Genomic DNA, 21,566 nt, shown 5'->3' with positions numbered 1-21,566 from the left:
TTTTTTTTATTTTTCTTAAGACATTTCCATCGTATTTTCTTTCATTTTTCTCCTTTTATCTCATCGACCCAAAATGGGCGGGGCTGTTCTCATTCACTTGGAGGATTTAAAAAAAAGAAACAAAAAAAAAAACAAGTTAAAAGCCAGCGACAAATAACGAGAACGATTGGGGTAGCACAAGCGATGAATGGAGGCCACGAACAGGATGTTTGGTATGATTGGAATGATATGCAAATTCGGCCTCTCTTCAGTCCATCTTTTTTTTTTTCTTTTTCTTCGTGACGGGAGAGAGAAAACTGGCCCGGGAGTAGAGAGAGAGAGAGAGAGCCCAAGGTGAGGACGTGCGGCGGCGCCCAGTCGCCAACCTGGCGCCCATTCTTTCACTGCCGGACAAGACGGGGGCGCCTTGTATATGGCCCGTAATGTATACACCTGGGCCCGTGTCCTCCGACCAAACAAAAAATAAATAAATACAAAAATTAAAAGAAATGTGTTTTTCTTTTCTTCTTTCAACATGACCAAATTGGGTGCGTAGGGATGGTAACAACAAACAGGAAGTGTGTGCGTCCATTTTTTTGTTTTGTTTGTTTGTTTGTTTGCAATTCGTAAACATTTGCTGAATTGAAAAAGGAAAAGATTTAATATTTCAATTGAAAAAGGAAAACGAATGAATGTGACACGTTAGAGGAGTGATTGGGAAATGACCTTGCGTGTCAAGGTGCGTGTGCGCAGACTGGATCAATAGTCCACTTCCGGTCTCCCACCCACCGTTCGAACATTCATGCGTATTTGATTCCCGAAGAGCTCCACCCCGTTTTCCCGCGCTTTTCTTTTTTTTTCGTGACTAACACGTAAACACATTTTACACACACACACACACACACACAAATAAAGTTCTTTTTATTGTATTTTGTTTCATTATTTTCACGAATTTTTGTATGCAAATTCATTCGAAATTGTTTTTAATTCCACTGACGTGAATTTCGTTTGTTCAAGGTAGATTCATTTTTTTTTTTCTCCTTTCGGGATTTTCGGTTATGAATCAAATTATTGACGAAACGTCGTCGACGCTTGTCATCATCCGGCTAAAGACCCCGCACTCAATTCCCCACTGTCGTCGTCCCTACCGTGTCCTCCCCTCTCTCTCTTCCCACGCGTTCTCCTTCCATATCCGCCCGCTGGATTAACAGTTCGGGAATACATACACTGTATATTTGCATACATTTCTTTTTTTTTTTTTGAGCTGCATAGGTCCGCGCATCGTCTGTGTAGGTGGGGACAAGTAGGGATTTAAAAAAAAAAAAAAGAAAAGGGAGAAACGCTATAGAAAAAGTCTGTGTTGTGTCTGAATGGCGGGCGGGATCCAGTCCCGCACTGCTCTTGGCTTCCCTTTTCGCTCTGTGTGTGTGTGTGTGTCGTCGATCAATACCTTTTTCAGGGAGAGCTTCCCGTTGAAACATGGGCCGCCATGTTTGATTCACGCCTGATGACCTTGGCTGAAGGGGAGGGGCCTTCCCCCCAAAGTCCCTTTTTTATTTTCCCCGTGCGTTCCGCGTGAACGTGAGAGAGAGAGAGAAACGCTCGAAGCGCCGTCCGGTGGCGAATGGTTGGCTGCGTTTTCATTGATCAATCCCGCCATCAAGGCAACCCACGCCCGTTCGGGAACGAATGGGGAGGTAGGGTGAGCGCGCATCAACACCCAACCCTTTTCCACTTCATTCACGTACCCGTTTTGTTCGTTTTTTTTTCTTTTCATTCAAAAAACTAATATGTGTATGTATAAATAAAAACAACAATTAAAAATAAAAATGGGGGGAGGGAAATCAATCAATGATGTTCTTATGACATTCAAATGAAGATAGGCGTAGGCCTTGCACGTTTCATCCATAGGAAAATGAAGTACGTAAAAGACGAGTTAATGTTTTAAAGAATTTTTTTTTTTAAATTGCTTTAATAAGAAAAATAGAAACAAAAGACGATCGGAACATAATCGCTCGTTTGGCAAACGTTAACTATATATTTTCATTTTTAGGCTGTGCCCAATTTATAGCGTTCGTGGTTTGTTCAATTCAAACGTTTATTTATTTTTTGGTTGGGCTATTCGCATTCCAACGGCTATGTACGTTGGTCAACTGCCGCAAGCAATCAACTATAGGGAAACAAAAATTGAAGGCCGAATTGAGAGAATAAAGAGATACAACAAACACAGAGGGAAGTGAAATGTGAATGGATTAACTGTGTATCGTACACACACGTAGTTAGGGAGGACGGACGTCCGTGATGGGAGGCAATCTAACGAAACGTGAGTGGCATGAAAGATACGCATTTCCAGCCGATGACGTGTAGCATGTGTGTTTGTTTTGTAACGATCGATAACAGCAGTTTGAAATTGTTACAACAACAACAAAGGCCACAAATAAAAAACAAAAATGACCTCGTGAATGTTGGAAATCACGTAGACGAAACGCGTCCATTTGCGCAAACGAAATTGCATCAAAAGAAAAAATCGAGTTAAACAAAACATCACATACGCCTATTTAAATTAGTTTTTTTTTTAAACAAAAGAGGATAAGACATGTGTGTGTGTGTGGGCGTCAATGGAACTCGGAAGACATCCGCTGTTGTTTCCCCCCCCCCCCCCCCCCCCCAACGAAGGGGGGGGGGGCCCTCCTCGTTGCAGCCATTCAAACATGTATTGCGTTCTGAAGACCACGCAAACTTTTCAACGAAAAGCGGATATAAATACAACGCCACGCCTTCCGGTTTCCGGTTCCGGTCGTCGACAACAACTCTAAATAGATCTCCCTACAAAGAAAATGGCTCTCTTTTTTTTTTATTTGTTTGTGTGTGTGTGTGTGTGTGTGTGTGGGTTGTGTCCTGGAGCGGAGAGTTTTGGACGATGCCTTCCCGACTGTCGGTTAAGAGAACGAGGTTTGAGGTGGAGAAGAAATGGCGGTTGCTTAAGATACACACACAGGAAATAAAAAAAAATAAAAGGAGGAGGCCTATTTCACTTCCGTTGAGATCATTTATTTTACTTCCCCTCTTTCATTTCGCGTTTGGGTCTTTTGCTTTTTCTTCCATCATTTTTATCTATTTGGCAATGTTTTGTGTAAAAGAAAAAAAAAAAAGAAATAACCGCTGGGCGGCGTTTGTGAATGAAATTGGGTCGGGCCAGTAAAGAATGGAGAAGGATGAATGAAAATCCATTCCCTCTCCTTTTTCCCATAGGGAGGAAGGGGAGGAGGTATATATCTTTGTGAATGAAGGCCCTCCACTATCCCGCGGCTCAATGAAAAGCCGGGGCTGGCAAAGATATATAAAATATATATAAAAAAAAAGAATAGAACAAGAAAAAAAAAAAAATCATAAAAATCTCCAACGGTTTCTTACGTTTTGGCCTCCCCCCCCCCTACCAAATGGCGGAAACGCAGTTCTTGTTTCAATATCCGGCCTACACCGTTTTTGATCGACGTTCCCGATTCTCAACGGACTGGTACCGTTGCAATTGCGCACAGATCTTTTAAAGAAGGAGCTACGCATTTAATTAGAACTAGCAGATTAGTTTTTAAACAGAAAAAAATAAAAAAAAAATAAGATAAAAGGCTATTCCCTTTGGTGCTTGCGTGGGCGTCGATCGAACGGAACCAACTCTTCGTTACCATGGCAACGTTTTGTTATAAGACCCTCTTTACCAGAAGAAGAAGAAGAACAAAATTCGTTCGGGAGTCGGTGTGCGGGGGAGACTAGTTTTCCCATTGTTATGAAGAGTGACATAAGAACGAAGACCTATATATACATCTTATATCTGTGCCAAGTCATTAAACGAACCCCCACCCCCTTTCAAAAGGAAAGAAAAAAAAATAAGGGAATCGATAACAACGAACCAAAAACAAAAAAAAAAAAAAAACGATTGGGATGGAAATTGGATTCGTTATTAGGCCACCGGAAGTATTGATTGGATCGGAGGGGAGGGAGAAAGAGAAAAGAAAAAAAGAATTCCATTAGGATGGTGACGTCATCAATCGATCAAGACGGTGTAGGAGGCTCTCACTAAAGAAGGCAATGACGTCATTATCGACGCACAAAAAAATCTTTTAGTTTAATTGATTGAACCAGTACACGATCAGCAAGCCAAAGATAATTAAAAGAATTAAGAAAAAAAAAAAAAAATCTATGGAAACACACACAAAAAAATGGGGGAATAGAAGTAGGCCATCAGTTTGTGAAAAACACAAAAACAAATAATAAAAAAAAAAAGACAAACACACGAGATAAGAAAAGCCAAAAAAAAACAAAACAAAACAGTAATAATAAATTTGATAAAAGTGAGCAGCACACAACAACATTAATTTTTAGTATTCGTCGCCGATGACGCCGTCTGAATCAGACAAGTCCTCCATGGCCACTTCTTCGTAGTCTTTTTCAAGAGCAGCCAGATCTTCACGTGCTTCTGAAAATTCGCCTTCTTCCATGCCCTCGCCCACGTACCTGAAAAAAAAAACGGTTGAGAAAATACACAAGCAGACGCGAAAACATGAATATTTTAATCGGTAAACATCTAAATAACGATCTTGTTTTTGTTTTTGAAAAATGAAAAAAGGATTACGCGGGCGTGAGAACGCGTGCAAGCCACTGTCCCCATTCAAGACGAGGAACTCTTTAAAAAGTCACATCGAATTTAAAAAAAAAAAAAAAAAAAATCGAGCTGGGCAACCCAGTTAACATCCGGCTGACGTCAAATACTGGCCCAACTCGGAGACGGTCATTCAAACGTGTAGGACAGACAAAAAAAAAAAGAAAAAAACATGTGGGAAAGTAGACACACGTTTCAGCAAGTGAATCGTGAAATCTGCCGCCTATTTTTGGGAGGGGGATGGATGGGGCGCATGTCGTATGAAAGAGGACGTCATCGTCGTTACGGAGATGTTCCGCATGCAAAAATCCAACCTGGATATGGCGATCTATTTACGGATGTCGACAACACTTTTATAGAATTCTCGCAATTTCGAACGCTGCCGTGACGCAAGATCAAGAAAGGAACGTCATCAAATCAAGTACACGACGATGTTGTCTTCGTTATATCCGGACTTCAAAGAAACGTGCCCCGTTCCCCCAATTTTTTTTTTTTTTTTTTTTTTTTTTAAATATATAGATCTAAAAATAGAAAAAATGCCAAACGAAAAAGGGGAATAAGCAAATCGACTTTACCAGTGAACGAATGCCCGTTTCGTGTAGAGTAAATCGAATTTGTGATTGAGCCGGCCCCAGGCCTCGACAATGGCAGTAGTGTTGGATATCATGCAGACGGAGCGCTGCATAGCGGCCAAATCACCCCCTGGAACGATCGTCGGAGCTTGGTAATTGATTCCCACCTTCATGTCAACAAAACAATATTATTAGATACAATTACTTAAAAAAAAAAAAAAAAAAATTTGAATGAAACAGGGACGTACTTTGAAACCAGTAGGGCACCAATCGACGAACTGGATGGTTCGTTTGCTCTTCATGGATGCGATGGCTCCATTGACGTCTTTGGGTACGACATCACCTCGGTACAGCAGGCACACTGCCATGTATTTTCCTTTACGAGGGTCACACTGTTTATGCAAAAATCGATTTCAATATCGCGAGAGAAAGAAAATAAAAAATTGTTTGGGCATTTTTTACCTTGACCATTTGGTTGTTGGGTTCGAAACAAGCGGATGTGATTTCAGCCACGCTCAGTTGTTCGTGATAGGCCTTTTCGGCCGAAAGCATCGGAGCGTAAGTCACCAGTGGGAAATGAATTCTCGGGTAGGGCACCAAATTGGTCTAAAATAAAAAAACAAACAAATTAAAAATCAAATTGAAAAAAGCCCGTCGTTTAAAAATAAAACCTGGAATTCAGTCAAATCGACGTTGAGAGCACCTTCGAAACGAAGGGATGCCGTAATGGACGAGACGATTTGACCAATCAAACGGTTCAAATTGGTGTAGGTGGGCCGTTCAATGGACAAATTACGGCGGCAAATGTCGTAAATGGCTTCGTTATCCACCATAAAAGCACAATCGGAATGTTCCAAAGTTGTGTGAGTCGTCAAGATGGAATTATAAGGCTCCACAACGGCCGTTGACACCTTTTTGTAATAAAAAATTGTGTTTTTTTTTTTTTTTTTTAAATGAAAACAATCGAAATCAAAACAAACCTGAGGTGCCGGATAGATGCAAAATTGCAGTTTGCTCTTCTTGCCATAGTCGACAGAGAGTCTTTCCATCAATAAAGAAGTGAATCCCGAGCCGGATCCACCACCAAATGAGTGAAAGACTAAAAATCCCTGGAGGCCGACGCAATTCTCTACCAGCCGTCGGATGCGATCCGATACGACGTCGGCAATCTCTCGACCCACCGTGTAATGACCCCGAGCGTAATTATTGGCCGCATCCTCCTTGCCCGTTATCAACTGATCGGGATGGAACAGCTGACGGTAGGTGCCCGTGCGAACCGTATCTACATTCAAGTAAAAACAAAAAAAAAAAAATTGTTTATGTTTTTATTCTTTAAAAAAAATAGAAAATAAAAGAATAGCGTTAGACGGCCATTTTTGATGATACTCACCAACGACGGAAGGTTCCAAATCGACGAAAAGCGCTCTGGGCACTTGTTTATTGCTGGCCGTTTCGCTGAAAAACGTTCCAAACGTGCTGGGCGAATTGCTTCCGCCGCTCGCTTGAGGTGGACCTAATTTAGATTTTATTGTTGAATGCAGCAATTCCATAGCAAAAAAATCATGCACACACACACACACACAAGGGGGGGGGGGGGACTTACGTGTTTCGGAGAGGATGCCATCGGGCCGTATTCCTATTTAGAATAATTAAAATATGTTAAGTTGTGAAATTACAATATAATTAGAATTTTTCATATTTTGAAAAATATCAACACGGGGCACTGGAATTTCCTTCAACTCACCGTGTTCCAGACAATACAATTCTATAAAAAAATAAAATAAAGAATTAAATAGTTAATTTTAAAAAAAAAAATAACAATAATATTTAACTGATTTAGTTACCCCAGCAAGAGTTGCCCATTTGGACGCCGGCCTGGCCAACATGGATGGAAATGACTTCGCGCTGAAAAGGACAAGGTCATTGATTGGTGAGCACACAAAATAATTCAATGTTTTCTTTAACGCAAGTTTCATTTCAACGCTCACAAACTTTAAAAAGCCCAATAAAAACACCTGTAATTTCCTACCATTGAGGACAGGTGGTGCGCCTTACCAACCACCACCCCTCATCTTCGTGCAAGCGTGAAGCTCAATATCCCACCCTTCATTTTTATCTATTCTTTTCTAACCAGAAAAGAAAAGAAAAACCATTCCACGTGTGAAAATGAACAGAAAAATGTTGGAAATAATGTTAAGTCTGATCGGTCAAGCGTAAATCGAGTCGTTGAGGTCTAAGGGAAATTATCATTTCTCTTCAAAAACCTTCCCATCAACCCCGAAACGCCAATTGCCTCGAGAGGCCGTGATTATCTTTTTAACTTTCAAAATAATAATTACAATGAAGTGATTTTAAATTCTAAATTTTACTTACCATTTTGAATATGTTTTCGGAGTGGATAGTAGTTGACAGCTAAATGAATAAATGAGGAGAGAGAGAGAGAGAGAGACGAACGAATTCGCGCGATTCGAGAGGGCAGCCCGTTAGGACAATGGCTAGTTGTGCTGGACCTCTTTCGTCGCACGAGACCACTTCACTCGGAAGAACGAAAGCTGGACCAGACAGGTATTGATACTAAGCAGAAGAGATGTGAATGAGGAAGTGTGTACCTTTGGGAAAAAAACAAAAACAAAAAAAACAAATTCTTTTTTCTCTTCTTCGTGAGCTCGGAAGAAGTCTTACCGGTACAGGTGACTACTAAAGCGCAACTGGAGCTGCCACGAAACGAACGCCATCGAGTTTATAGCCTCCGTCATCCTCCAGCGGGCAACACGTCCGAAAATTATATACCAGCCACTCCACCCCCACCTCATTGGTAGTGTCTGCTGGCCTCTTTCGGGTTTTCCTTTTTCGACTTCGGTTTTAGCTTTATGCCTTCCAGAAAATGTTTCCTTCCAGTTATCGACTAGCCAAAAACAAATGAGAAAAAAAAAAATAATAAGAAGATGTTCATGATTTTCAATTTGAAATACGGGAATGTCCAGTTTGTTTGTTTTTTTTTCGTGTCTCATTTGACTTTTTATCCCCGACTTGCCTTTTCTTGTCTTCTGCACGCTACAACATGGTGATATTCAACCGGAACCGATGACCAGACAGGTGCAACCGTTGTTTATCGAGACTCTCTTGTTTTGTTTTTTTTTCGCTTTCACCTTGGTTTTTTGGTTAATACTACGGTTGTTTTTCACGAGCCCCACGGGTAAAAACCTGTACACCATTAACGAGACTGCACGACACATTCTCTTCGGTCACTAAAGAAATGAAAGAAAAAAAATATGATTAAACGTCGTTCTAATCCTGTGTAAAAAAAAAAATAAATTTTAAATCTATAAAGATTGGAGATAATTATGTTAGGTATTTCTTTTTTTTTTATGGAAAGAAGACAAAAAAAAAAGAAGTGAATGTCTGACCGGCACGAATGCGACGACGACGACGGTGGATTTCCGCTCGGCCATTGGAGCGTAACCCACAGAGAAAACGAAATAAGCGCAGTGGCCCCGACGTCGGTACGTGAATGCGGGCTGGAAAAGAGCTGAACTGGAAAAAAAAAAAAAAATGTTTCCAGAAAAGACAGAAAAAAAGCAGAGAAGAATGGATAAAATAAAAAAAGAATGTGTTTTTTTTTTCTCTTCCAAGGACACTGAAGAACAGTGCCGAAAAAAACCACCAAGGACCTGGGCGTGATGGTCCACTATCATGTTTTGGCCGTTCTCACCTAACACAAAAAAAAAAAGCGAATATAAGTATAATCCAGTTGAACGGAAGGAACGTAAAAGAAAATTGAACTGTGAATCACCTGTTATTTGGAAAAGAAAAACGAAGGCATCTGTGCGGGTGGGGTAGGAATATGCGGAGCAAACGGCATGTGTAAGAGGAAACATGTCGAAACTGTATTACGTCATTCCCACAATACTTTTTTTTTTTTTTTTTTACAAGGATAGGGGATCGATTGAAAGACGGCGTTTGCTTATTATTCGTCACATTTTGCTACCCCTCCCCCATCGTAAAATTGCTTGTCTCTTTTCTTTCGGAGTGAAGCAATTTTAGAAGAGAAAATGGCGCCGATTATGTGAGCTTCCATTAGCCAAACACACACACAAATGATGGATGGAATGCACATGTTCGCTGGTAAACATTGGCCACGTAATCATGTTTGACAATAAAGCCAGCAAAAAAATACTTATTACGTCTCCCGTTATTCTTTTACGTGAAAAAGATTCAGGTAACTTTTCGAAGAGGGGAAAAAAAAGATCGATGTTGTTAGATTTTTAAATGGCAATATTTGTTTGTTTTTCCTAATTTTTTTTTTTTTGTGTGGCAGTTTTTGAAAAAAAAAAAAAGGAGAGATTATTTCCTAGCAAAATCATTTTGAGCAGCAGATGCCGAAACAAGAGAATAGAGGAAGGTTTAAAAAATAATAATTAAATAAAGATGCAGAGATTTTAAGGGCGGCTCGTTTTGGACGAAAAGATAGGCTACCACTTCAATTGACATGAAGCTTTTCGATTTTCTCTGAGACGACATCTAGAGTGGTGGCTGCCACATCCATCACGCGGCGTTCCAGGTTCTCCGCCGAACGTGATCGTGGAAAATTCATGTTACATTCAGAATTATCCTGTCCGTCCAGATTGAGATGAAACAGATAACAATAATGTATAACATCTTCAACAAAAAAAAATGAAAAGACTTACTAAAGTCTTGGAAAAGCCCTCCCCAATGGCCATGCACCGCAGAGCGTCGCTCATGTCTCTCATTCTCGGCTCGCTTGTCGCCGCAACCGGACTAGTGTCTATGATAGGGGGTAACCTAACATCGGATTCTTCATGCAATAAAGCACTGATGGTCCGTATTCTGGAACAATGACCCATGTTGAGCAACTTGGGCCGAGGGATACGGTAAGGTCGCCAACTGTTCCTGTCTCTCATTCGTTCAGCATATCGGTCGTTGTGGCTGGTTCCACCATCCGGGCCTGAAAGCATGCGCTGTCGGCCTTTCATGCTAATACGTCGACCTCCCACTCGGGTGTCCCATTCACATCTCAGAGGTAGAGGATCTTCCCTGTAACAAACAACAAAAAACCCCAATAGTTATTAGTCAATCAATTGGAAGTATGATGTTTATTCCTGAGACTGAAACCTCGAGTGTGTAAATTAGAGAGATTTCTCTGAAAACACCTGCCAACCGTTCACATTAGGAGATCTTTTTCTTTGTCAAGGAAACTTATCTAGAAAAGGGAAAAGTAAAGAAACTTGATTACTTCATTCTGAACTGCTCATATGGTAACTGGGGTGACACTGGTGAGTTTGGTGGTTGTTCAGGTGGATCTTTGGGGTACTCTATATCAACTCGTAGTGGAAATCCAGTCACAATATTACTGCTAATTGAGGTAGGACTATTGATCCACATAGGTGGACTTTGCTCAAAGCAAGTTTTAGATTCATTTTGTCTCCTAGTTTTCTGGTTGTTTTCCTGCTTGTTTGTTGCCCCGTTGAGGGCATCTAGCTCTAGCAGGGCTGCGTCGAGATCAAGGACCTGCCCAGGTTTACAGGCCACACACTTGCTCTTACTTTTAGAACAACGGCACGAACCACCTGGCTTTTCCATGGTTACGTATTTCGACAACTAGACGGGGTACAAAAAGAAAAATATTTTACTGTTGTGCCGGCATTGTTAAGCCACCATCAGAGACAAAAGCAAAAAGTAGGCCATCCAAAACAAGGCTGGACACGTCGAGCTGAAACACCAAAATTTCACTAAAGCTATTTCCGGTCTTTAAGAATCCACTCGATAATTTACTTTGGCTATTATATTATGAATTTACCTCAAGATTCCATTCCAAAATGAAAATTTTTTGCTCGCATAATCTTGCGGGAAACAGCGCGATTGTTTATAGTCTTGGCTTTGTTGACAGATTGTACCAATGCAGTGTGCTGTGCGTATATGACTCGCGCCGTGTCCGCTTTGTAGACACGTGTCTGTTGCATGCTTACGTGAGAAAATTGGCATTAGTCAGAGCCATCTAGCGGTTTGAAAATACCCTAAGACAAAGTAAACAAAAAGTTATGTAAGTCATTGCAGGTTAACTGCGTCTCTTCCACGGGCCATGAATTTAAATAAATTATTTAAAATTGAGTTTAAAAGATCGCCTAACGTTAAATCACTCGAAAATCTAGGTTTCCTAAGTAGGATATATCACTATGAGTTTACAGTTCGAGCCCAGAAAAATAGATACGGCTGCGTTCTAAAACGAATCAGGCATTTATATTTGTTTTTCTTGGTTAGAGGCGTGTAACACAGTATTTTAATCTTATGTGAACAGCTAATAAGTAGTTTTTCTTTCGTCTCCTATTTCATCATAAATTTGACAGCCAGTTGTTTGATCAACAAGGTGTTCCATGTTTTTCTCCGAACCATAGGTCACACTCGTTACGGCATGCAAATTAACTTCCTCGAGCATCGACGGTGTCTTGTACGATTCCAAAGCCACCGACTGATACGCGTGTAACTCCACAGCTACCACAGCATTATCATCGATTGCATTCTCCGATGTTGAGAAATCTGAATCATCACTTGCACGACTCGGGCTACGTTTCTTTTTCGCAGCTTTCCGGCTTTCATCGATGGTGGCGTAAAGGTGTTGCTCTTTCGACTGCTTACTCGTGTCCAACACTTCAACGTTTATTTTGGCCTCTGGTTTTTTTTTACGTTTTTCCGATAAGACTTTTCGCGTCTTTTTAACTTTCTTGCGCGCCCATTTGAAACAGCGACCGACACTTCGTTTGTCCATTTTTGAAATCCTATTCATTTATAAAAAAAAATAATTGGGTCGCAACTTGATGGATCGCTTCATTACTTTTCTCTGAGCAGAAACATGAGGACGAATACGATGACAGTGACGAACGATAACGAGGATAAAACCAGGGCAGAAGACGCTTTGCGATCAGTATAAACTTGAGGCGCTAAAGAATTAATTGAAAAATGAATGATAAAAAACACAAGTAAAAATGAAATAAACAATTCTGAAAACAAATTTAGATTAAATAGTTTGTGATTCAATACTTACTTGGGGTTGTCTTCCTCATTGTATCAGAGCAACGCACACATTAAACGACCAGAAACAAATAATGTTCAAACGTGATGCTCAGGTTGCATAAAGTACCGAGTGTCTTGAACTGCAAAGAATTCGATAAGCGGAGAGGTTAACCTTACTTCCGCAAACGATTATTGTCACCACTTCCGTGAACTGGGGTAATTTTTCATAGCAACTGACGTCACAGCATCCCAGAAAAAATTACCAACCAACTTATCTTCATGCTATCTTCATAATTTAGACTTGATACCAAAAAGCGTGTGGTCAAAGTAAGTCAATACTTGGCCAAATATTTAAACTCTGTGTGCGACTTTAAGTCAACACGTCGAATCAAATGATTCAATCAGGTTGCCACGAGAAAGTAGCCTCGTTTTCTCTATTGGCACTCCGTTAATGTAAGCAATAAAAATGCAAATAACAGTTTCAATTCAAATTTAATCGTATCAAATGTATTAAGGCATCGCTTGTGGCCGAAGACCAGCTCCGGTTTGCGTGTACAATGTAAAAGCGCATTTGTTTACGAGCGAAACATTTAGACAAAAACATGCATAGATCATCAAAAGGTAAAACGGCCATTGACCAACCTGTCGTCAACAGCTTCAGGTTGTGGCATTATGTAATTATGTATATATGTAAATGAGGATGAAAATGAGGATGAAGCTTATTCGTTTCAAAAGAACAGCTCTCGAAAGTTTAATGTTTGAACTGGTAATTATCGTCGTTAACGTTGTAATACGCCGAAGACTCGTCTGAAATGAAACCAATATTAGTATTGATTTAAATGCAATACTTTTGAAAATTTAGTAGGGCGTTCATACCGCATTGAACGTTGTGCCACCAATCACACACGCGAACCTTCTGATTAAAGATGGTGCCGTTCGGACAGAGGAATGAATTTTTGGCGCGACTCGCTTGGCAGACGTGAAATACCTGATAAAGTAATCACCGTTTAAATCAATTAAGATTTCTTAATGATCGTGGAAGACTTGTGGGAATGTCTACCTGACATCGAGTATACGGATCGGCGTAATAGGCCGGATGGTGGGTATCCACCGAGTCCACCAGTTCGCATTTGAATTTCAGATCATTGGGGATGGCGTGAAGGATCGGATAATCAACACCCGGGATGCCCTTGACTCCCGAAAAATCCCCTCCCGATGATGAAGAATCGTGATCTGTTGGGTCTTCTTGAAAGGGATGGATCCGTCCGTTTTGTATGGCCGGCTCTTCGTAGCCAGGCGGCGCTTGAAGGTAGGAGGGCTTTTCACGATGATCGTACAGCGATTCATTTCGTTGTTGATGAAACGTTTCACTTGAATCAGGATCGTTGTAATCGTGATGCTTTTGATGGTACCTTTCATCTTCTACATCCGTTTGCCTAACAGTTTCTCTAACTCTTTCATCAGACGGCCGTTGTTGTTGCTCGTAGGACGGAATCGAATCATACGTCAGACTTCGATTGAGTCTCTGATTCTCGCGGTAAGTTGAGGCAGATCGGTAGCGTGCGATTCGTTCAGAATGAACAGGTTCCTCAGGTGATTGAGATTGAATGCTGCTAGTGAACGGACGACTGCTCGGAAACTGTTGTTGATTGGGGAAGAGAGGATTGACGGACCAAGTGTCACCCGAAGGCAAATTATGGCTGCCAAACGAATCTGAGGTAGCCGAAGATGATGGCGGAGGCGGAGTAGGTGGAGGCGTAGCCGGAGAGGCAAATTGATTCTCAAAAGGATTCGGTAGCGGTGCGGGAAATTGCAAAAATCGAGGCGGAGGCGATGGATAAATGGCCTGAGTCACTTGGTACGCTCTCACCGGACCGACAGGTAAGAACGAAACCGGAATGTTCGTCTGCTGTTCTGACTGATGTTTCGGCCGTTGTTCAGCCACGTCCCGAGCATCATCTTGTTGTTCCTTATCTATCGTTTGTTTTAGATCATTTCTCACATTTGTTCTGGGCTCGGATGAGAGCGATCGAGGGTGGCTGTTGCGTCCCGGAGGCCGGTAAAGATTTTCGTTACGCTCAGATTCCGCCGTAGCTAAGCCGTAAGGCCGGACTGTAACTGTGATAGGCTTTTCCGACGCCACGTACGGTATTTCTTTGAGAGGTTTCTCCAGTCTCAAGGCGGCCACTTCTGGTAGATCACACGGCTTGTACGGTGGCTGTTCACTGACTGGAATGACGTTCTCATGTCGATAATCAGCCACTTCCAAGTCGTCCCGCTCTGGCCAGCTGATGATGTAAGGCTTCTCCGATACCGGAGCCGGTTGTTGAAGTTGACGTGGCTCTTTAGGCTGAAAAGGTTCGTTAATTTGCTGTTGGTACGCGTTGCTAGGTTGGTAGGCCTTGTAAACTGGATTAGATTGATGAATTTGCTGGCCGGAATTGGACGAAGGAGGTGCATCTGGATAACGCCGTCCGGTGTTTACATCAGCCAAATGAGGTGAATAAGGTTTTTGGGTCACTTCAGTATCATAAGAAGGGCGGTAAGATAAATAAGGATTGACTTTCACCGGCACTTCTTCTTTCTGATAGTAAGGTTTGCCAACGATCAAACTCGATCCGGCGTAGCTGGGACGTGGTCTTTCATTGATTTGCGTTCCAGTGTTATCAACGATGAACGTCCCTTCAACTACGTGCGATTTTGGAGCAGCAGGTTGAAGGTACACGCGAGTAGGATGTTCTTGAAGCGTTTCGCCTTTATCCCTGACGCTTTGTAGCCGTTCGTAAGTCCTGATGTAAGGGTCCTCCGTAATAGCCGGTTCAATCGTCTGGGCTGGCCGGCTGGATGGCGCGTTCCGTTGAGGTGGATACGGTAGTTCTTTGATGGACGGGTGGCCAACCGAAACTAGCCGTGTGTACGTATTGCTTTCTTCCAACTTGCGCAAATCTTCATTCACTCGGCTTGCCTCTAGCCGTGGCGGATGCCTGGCAGGTGGCGTTTCTTCCTCTTGCCGACGGCCGTGAAGAAGAACAGCTGATACAACAGTCAAGAAAGGGTGTGAGAAAAAAAATGAAAACATTCTTTTTGTGTGTGTGTGTGTGTGTGCTGTCTCATTATTATACCGTAAGATGTTATGATTACCTGTAGTTGAAGGAGGTTTATAATCTTCCACGGGAGGCACATAAATTCTAGGCGGAGGTGATGCCGCCGGCGGCATGTACTCTAAATGCGGAGGCTCATAAGTGACTGGAGGAGGTGGAACTGAAGACGAGGCAGGTTGGTAGACGATTCTCAAACGCGGGTAAGTTCCATGACCGGTCAGATAAGCAGATGGCGGCTGATATTCTTTCTCTGGGGGTGTGTAAATTAATTCGGGCCTCTTGTATTTCTCTTCGCCATAAATAGGTGGGGCTGTGGTCTTATAGGTCGATCTCCTATCTTCATCGGGCCGGCCAGTTACAACGTCAGGATGTCGATGACGTACCCGATTCGGCGGACGTTCCGAATAGCTGGATGGGCTATCAGTGTATCTTTGTTGTTCAGGCTTATGCCCAGGTGATGGATAAGAAGCTTCAAACTCTGGATGCGATGGACGAGAATCAGCTGATGGTAAATTACCGTGTCCCGATGATGGAAGCCGTTGGCCGTAGGCTGACGGAGGCAGCCGGCCAGAATCCTTTGATTCTTCGTTCAGTTTGACGGGCGCCGAATGTTGAACGGCCGAATTAGAATAATCAGTTCTGGAGGGAATTCTGCGCGCTTTAGGCAAGTCCACTTCAAACTGCGTGGCACCTGCCACGTTGGTCTGTCTCAAGCGTTCCAGCTGCTTACTTTTTTCCGCTTCGTACTTTTCGTGCCGCCTTTCCGTTTCTTCGTCCGTTTCAGATTGCGGTTGAGCATTTGACTCGCTTTGTGGTATTCTCGGCCGTGTTCTCGAGAGCTGGGCTGATTCTTCTGCTTTGCGCTTACCACTCGCCTCTAACTGTTGCTGTTCTCGTTGCTCCTTTGTTTGCAACAGAATGGGCTCTTGAGACGGACGTTGGATGTCGTGATCTTTCTTCGGCACGTGTATCCTCGGTCGAACGGTCCTCTCCTGTGAATTCCGGGTCCCGCTGTTGACATTTGCGGCCGGATCGTTCATGTCAAAGTACGCGATTTTGTCCGGTTTAGCGGCTACCTTCCGTATGGAAGATTCTTCTTTGACATGTTCGATTTCGGGTCGTTCTGATGAATCGTGAGGGTCGGGAACGGTGTCTGGAGTGACCTGGAACACTTCCCTTGACGGATGGGTTGTAATTTCAGGGATGGCGGTGGTCGATTCAGTTGTAGATGTCACTGATGTTTCACTGATTTTGGTTGGCTGCTGGCGGTTGTTTTCGTTTGATGCATTGCTCTGCCATCGATTGGGTTTGCGATCCAAACGGAGGAATTTCGACGTGGTAGATTTCGATGTGGTCGTCGTAATGGCGCCGCTGCGGACGCGAGAGATTGGTCGAAGCGGATCTTTTGTTACTTTTGGAGTTAGAGTTGTCGTCGTCGGTTCGTGCGTGGACGTTTGTTGGCGGCTGTTGACGCGCAATCGATTGCGTTTGGTCGGACGAATGAAGCTGTCAATAATTTCAGTGACGGGTTGCACCTGATGCCACGTTTTCGTTCTTCGGTAACTGTCAGGCAGTTCTTCTGCTTTCACTTCCGGTGATTGAGTCGTGCTCGTCGATGATGTAAAGCTGTTCTTTTTCGATTGGGATATTCTTTTCTTTGTCGGTTTGTAAATCATTGTGTGGCGATGCGACGTTTTGGTTTTTAATCGACGCGTTTTGTTTTGTCCCATGTCTGCCACTTCAAACACGTCGGGTTTCTCCATATCACTTTGCATGACGCTAACTTTTTTATATTTAATGGCCCCACCAGCTCGACGCCGACTGTTTCGAACGCCAAGCGCAGAATGCCGATTAGCCACCTCCTCTTCACTGTTGAATTGACTCTGCGCATTGGAGTCAAACCCATGGGCAGTGGAGACAATAAAACATAAAATTGCCGTGCCAATAAACGTCCAAATCCCTAAAAATAAAAAATAACAGTTTCTTAGTTTTTTAAAAGAATCTTGCATCGACCGGGAATCGAACCCGGGCCGCCCGCGTGGCAGGCGAGCATTCTACCACTGAACCATCGATGCTTATACGGGGAGTCAAAATTACAGCTATAAATATCATATTCCTGCAAGCAACCATTTATGAACAAATGACTCACCAAGGGCGATGTATCGGGCCATTGTAGCAAATAGGTTATCCAATGCAAGCGCGTGCCTCGTTGATTGGAACCGTTACGACCCACTGATTATACAAGAGAAAAAAGGTATCAAATGATAAAGAAAAATATTATTATTTTTGAAAGGGGGTCGCATCGAACGGTATACGTTGTCTAGTGCCTTAAGGAATGAAGTCCGTGAATGTCTTCCCTTCTCGCACTCTTTGAGTTCGCTTACTATATTATCCCATACAAATGCCCACCACATATCCCTAGCTCCATTAGTCCTTACATAGAGAGTCTATCATTTCAACTTCAATTCGCTGTTTTCAGTTCATATTTAACAAGCCGTATCCAAAGAAAGAAATAAAAACTATTCTACTCTAAATTCCAGTCCTATTTTACGGTGCCTTTTTTTTCTCATGACAAGTATTTAATAAAGTAACGTGCGAAAATGTCAAATCGCCTGGAAAATATGACACACATTTGCTTTTGAAAAAAAAATGTCTTTCAAATTAACGTCGGTTAACAAAAGCCTACAAACGTCAATAGAAATTGTGTCAAAACAAAAACGTTTAGAGCGATTGTGATGTAACACAGAATTGAACGAACAAAACACTTTGGCAATAGTTAATTCCACACACACACTCAACAGAATTATTACCCCAGCAAGAAAAAAAAAAAAAAACACCGATGAAAAATTCGAGGAGATGTGAAACAAAACACGGTGGGGCGATGGATCAATAGCGTGCGAATGCCATGCTGGCGGAAAACGTATAGACACTAGAGGATGAGACTAAGTTGGTCACAACAGTTCGGTACTTGTGTTTGTGTTCAGAGCCCGAAACAAGATAATCTTTCCTGCACGGCGAACGGGAATACACTGACCGTACGGGACTGAAACGCGGCATGATTTTGTGTCGAAGCCATCTGCTCTTTATTTTCTTGGCTCCTTTTTTTTTTTTTTTTTTTATTTCTTTCCCTAAGAAAGATGGCATCTAAAAAAAAGGCTAGCTTTCTCTCCCCTATACGTCGTTTATTTTATTTTATTTTTTTTATCTCTTCTTCTTTCTTGTGATGGTTCGATTTTGTCGCACGACTTGCTGCTGCAAAACCATCGCAAACTGCTTCTTCCTTTTTCCCAGTGAGGATATGTCTTTTTCTGTATACGCCATGGCGATCTATAGGCACGCTATGGAGGCAAACCCAATACCAATGGCTATAAGACAAACATTTTTTTTTTTGTTGTTTCACGTATTAGGAACACTCACGAAGCTCCTAAAAATAGGAGCTATAAAATATTATTGTTGGCTTGTGATTTTACTCGTAATCGGAGCACGAAACAATCTGTGTTAGCGAAAACGTTAGAATTTCGTTCGTACCATTTATTTATTTACTTATTTTTTTTTTAGAAAATAATAATTAAAATAAACTGGATTGTTATTAAATATATTTATAGCGATAAAGTCATGCCCGACTTACCACCGTAGATAAGAGAATTTCGTCTCGGGTCAAGCGCCTTATGGATTCCAAGTATATATACCGTTATGTTATTTCACGTTTTCTTGTTAATGTCCGGGGATACAAACGAGAGATGAGAAATTTTTACCTCATTATTTCGACGTCACATCAGCAGTGGCGTGAGTGTCATCTCTCGTACTTTCTAACAAAATTTCAAGAGTCGAATAATAGCGTCGTTCTTTTTGCCCTGTCGTCGTATTCTTTCTCTTGCTGTGGTTTTTCTTTTTCATCAATTATTTAATAGTCACAGCCTCGGGCCCCACCGTCAGTTTGGCTATCCAATATTTATCCTTGTTACAGATCATCTTTTCCTTACAAAAACAAAAATTCTTCTTTGGTCTTTTTTTTTTTTTCTTAGAGAACATCTGCGTTGAGGAGCTGTCGCCTCCATTTTCAAATTTTACCGGCTTTCTTGGCGTTTAGTATTTTCCTTTTTCTTTTCCCATGCGGAAATTGGATTTTGATAGACGAGAAAGTTGTTCGATAACTTGAAAAGGCAGAACTATTAACCGAGTTAATAGCACTCAATCAGAATCAGATGTTTGAGGCAATTTGATATCGCAATCTCGAGAGATCACAAAATTCCTTAGAAAACAAGAATTACATGACGTATGTAACCACCTATTATCGACACGGAACCGAACAACGGACGCTTTCCATTAAACGTTGTTATTATAAACACAGTTTTACCTGGCCGAACGCAATGCTATTTGTCACGCAGTTCTGGGTGATATGATTGGCTTTCGTACAAAGGCAGTTTTCACCCGAGCCACGGCGGAGAAAGTATGTAAAAGACGCGTAATTAAGTATAACTGTTTGCAGCCAGTGTAATACATGAATTTACAATGACGGATGTCATGCGACAAAAGGAAGAAAGTTTTGTTCATTTCGTTTCATTTAAAAAAAAAAAAAAAGCTAACGAAAGAGGGAAGAAATCGCGTATGTCGTTAATGGTTTTTTTTCACCGGAAACCGGCATACCTTTTTAATACGGCTATTTTTGGTTATGCGCTGCGCGTTTCAGTTTCAAAGACATGTGTGGAACAATGCTACCATTATAGTGCATCGCTATTTACACGGCCTCGTAAAGAAACAACACTTTGATTTCTACTTTTGCTTAAGATATATAGTACGTATGGTTGTCGGCATTGCACCTGTCCCGCACTGCTAATGACGTACATTTTGTTATGGGAAATTTTTTGAAAAATTCAAAGAAAGTTCTACTCTTTTTGTTATCACAAAAGGCACAAAAGAAAAAATGTGGCTTATGGACAGTGCAAGTTTTTTTTTTTCTCTCGAGTATTTGGGGCTGTCAACAATTTTATTCTCCTACATACCTCATTTTTTTTTTAAAGAGAAAAAAAAAAAAAAAAACTAGAATAGGTTAATCTGAATCACACGAGTTACAAAATGCCTAAGGCTCCGTAAGGTATTTGTAAAAAGAATTTGCTTTTGCACTCCCCCCCCCCTCCTCGTCTCTTATGTTGCTTTCTTTCTTATTTTCACAGATAGCAAATCTTTAAAAAAAAAAAAAAAAAGAAAAGAACACATAAAGGGCGAATGTATACATGTTAACCATAACGTGAAGTAGCTAATTTTTAGTGTTTTGCCCTCAAATCGTGTTCGGTTGGTTTTCCCTTTTGATTATGGCGGCTAGTTAATCCGAAACGTGTTAGATGCCCACTTATTTACGTCTGAATTGAAATACCAAAGAAAAGAAATTAGTTATTATACCCCTAAAGGAATGCGATCAGTGGCGATTAAACCGGATCTTAAACACGGTACTTAAAGCAATCCATCATAATAGTTTTCTTGTACGTTTTTAATCCTTAAGGGGGGTTCGGCTTTTTATATCACTCAACGACAATCAATGTACGCTGATTGCAGGCCAGAAATGTCTAATTAGTCTTTCGTACATTATTAAGTCTAGTGTTTATGTCCCTAGGTACTTAACCAGCAGTTGCGATCGTCACGCGTTAAAGACTTTCAGACAAACGCCAAGATCCTTCCACTTGTTTAACAAGGAATCAAACAACGAAAAGTATACAGGGTTTGTCCCATTCGGTCATTTCCGGTCCATCCATACGCCGCTAGGACACACACACACAAACATACGCAACATTTGCGTGACACGAAACAAAAGAAAAACGTGTGAACGAGCGATCCAAATCAGTGAAACTTAAAGTTTGTTTGAAATATCGACAAGCAAAATAGCCTCACTTTATACTCTAATAACAAACAATTGCCTGACAATTGTTTCGAAAATTCGCAATCGATTATCTGAATAGCGTTCCAGTACTTTGTCTCGACATTTAATTGTAACGGTTATCGGTCTTCAACAAAAAAACATCAACAACGTAATTAAAGTATAAGCCCCGTGTCCGGTGACCACAGTAAGACCGGGACGATGTAGGTTAGCAAGTCAGCGGGGATTACCTTATGCAAGTGGTCCGGTCATGATGACGCTCGAAGGCGAGAAAAAGGCGTGGACTCATCAGTCGAGCTGCTCATTGAATATATTGGCCGCAAAACCGGCCGCTGTGTGTACATTCACGCAATTCT

At 41.7% G+C, this 21,566-nt stretch overlaps 4 protein-coding genes and 1 non-coding gene across 5 annotated transcripts; all 5 read right to left on the bottom strand.

Annotated features, from left to right (window-relative positions):
* Positions 1-4,074: 4,074 nt before the first annotated feature.
* LOC130696405 (tubulin alpha-8 chain-like) lies at positions 4,075-7,783 on the bottom strand. Its single transcript, XM_057519489.2, has 11 exons — positions 7,582-7,783; positions 7,053-7,113; positions 6,953-6,973; positions 6,812-6,844; positions 6,599-6,721; positions 6,189-6,490; positions 5,880-6,119; positions 5,671-5,814; positions 5,457-5,600; positions 5,212-5,375; positions 4,075-4,491 (listed from the first exon to the last, which is right to left on the bottom strand). The coding sequence occupies exons 1-11, from the start codon at positions 7,582-7,584 to the stop codon at positions 4,356-4,358; spliced, it is 1,371 nt and encodes a 456-aa protein (XP_057375472.1). The 5' UTR covers positions 7,585-7,783; the 3' UTR covers positions 4,075-4,355.
* Positions 7,784-9,073: 1,290 nt separating this feature from the next.
* On the bottom strand, positions 9,074-11,174 carry LOC130696412 (uncharacterized). Its single transcript, XM_059495403.1, has 4 exons — positions 11,027-11,174; positions 10,463-10,827; positions 9,897-10,263; positions 9,074-9,820 (listed from the first exon to the last, which is right to left on the bottom strand). The coding sequence occupies exons 2-4, from the start codon at positions 10,807-10,809 to the stop codon at positions 9,689-9,691; spliced, it is 846 nt and encodes a 281-aa protein (XP_059351386.1). The 5' UTR covers positions 10,810-10,827; positions 11,027-11,174; the 3' UTR covers positions 9,074-9,688.
* A 270-nt stretch (positions 11,175-11,444) lies between these two features.
* LOC130696409 (uncharacterized) lies at positions 11,445-12,317 on the bottom strand. The gene is made up of 3 exons (XM_057519494.1): positions 12,269-12,317; positions 12,059-12,164; positions 11,445-12,002 (listed from the first exon to the last, which is right to left on the bottom strand). The coding sequence occupies exons 1-3, from the start codon at positions 12,285-12,287 to the stop codon at positions 11,525-11,527; spliced, it is 603 nt and encodes a 200-aa protein (XP_057375477.1). The 5' UTR covers positions 12,288-12,317; the 3' UTR covers positions 11,445-11,524.
* A 405-nt stretch (positions 12,318-12,722) lies between these two features.
* LOC130696400 (titin-like) lies at positions 12,723-18,363 on the bottom strand. The gene is made up of 6 exons (XM_057519484.2): positions 18,149-18,363; positions 17,488-17,570; positions 15,379-17,298; positions 13,298-15,270; positions 13,114-13,225; positions 12,723-13,044 (listed from the first exon to the last, which is right to left on the bottom strand). Exons 2-6 carry the CDS (start codon positions 17,507-17,509, stop codon positions 12,989-12,991), a joined length of 4,083 nt encoding a protein of 1,360 aa, XP_057375467.1. The 5' UTR covers positions 17,510-17,570; positions 18,149-18,363; the 3' UTR covers positions 12,723-12,988.
* Trnag-gcc (transfer RNA glycine (anticodon GCC)) lies at positions 17,343-17,413 on the bottom strand. The gene has a single exon. It is a non-coding gene; the product is annotated as a tRNA-Gly (tRNA).
* Positions 18,364-21,566: the final 3,203 nt, after the last annotated feature.

This window comes from Daphnia carinata, chromosome 5, assembly GCF_022539665.2.
Source record: "Daphnia carinata strain CSIRO-1 chromosome 5, CSIRO_AGI_Dcar_HiC_V3, whole genome shotgun sequence".
In the NCBI taxonomy this organism is placed as follows: Eukaryota; Metazoa; Arthropoda; class Branchiopoda; order Diplostraca; family Daphniidae; genus Daphnia; species Daphnia carinata.
The sequence above is the reverse complement of the archived record's forward strand: the minus strand, read 5'-3'. Positions and strand labels throughout refer to the sequence as shown.

Coding starts and splice junctions, on each gene's coding strand:
- LOC130696405 (XM_057519489.2), bottom strand. Junction 6,722..6,811: donor TGGCATCCTCTCCGAAACAC/GTAAGTCCCCCC, acceptor AATCTAAATTAG/GTCCACCTCAAGCGAGCGGC. Junction 5,815..5,879: donor TCGATTTGACTGAATTCCAG/GTTTTATTTTTA, acceptor TTTTTATTTTAG/ACCAATTTGGTGCCCTACCC.
- LOC130696412 (XM_059495403.1), bottom strand. CDS start 10,809: ATGGAAAAGCCAGGTGGTTCGTGCCGTTGTTCTAAAAGTAAGAGCAAG. Junction 10,264..10,462: donor TATGAGCAGTTCAGAATGAA/GTAATCAAGTTT, acceptor TGTTTGTTACAG/GGAAGATCCTCTACCTCTGA. Junction 9,821..9,896: donor AGGGCTTTTCCAAGACTTTA/GTAAGTCTTTTC, acceptor CTGGACGGACAG/GATAATTCTGAATGTAACAT.
- LOC130696409 (XM_057519494.1), bottom strand. Junction 12,003..12,058: donor ATGTTTCTGCTCAGAGAAAA/GTAATGAAGCGA, acceptor ATAAATGAATAG/GATTTCAAAAATGGACAAAC.
- LOC130696400 (XM_057519484.2), bottom strand. CDS start 17,509: ATGGCCCGATACATCGCCCTTG. Junction 17,299..17,487: donor GGCCCGATACATCGCCCTTG/GTGAGTCATTTG, acceptor TTTTATTTTTAG/GGATTTGGACGTTTATTGGC. Junction 15,271..15,378: donor TAAACCTCCTTCAACTACAG/GTAATCATAACA, acceptor CTGTTGTATCAG/CTGTTCTTCTTCACGGCCGT.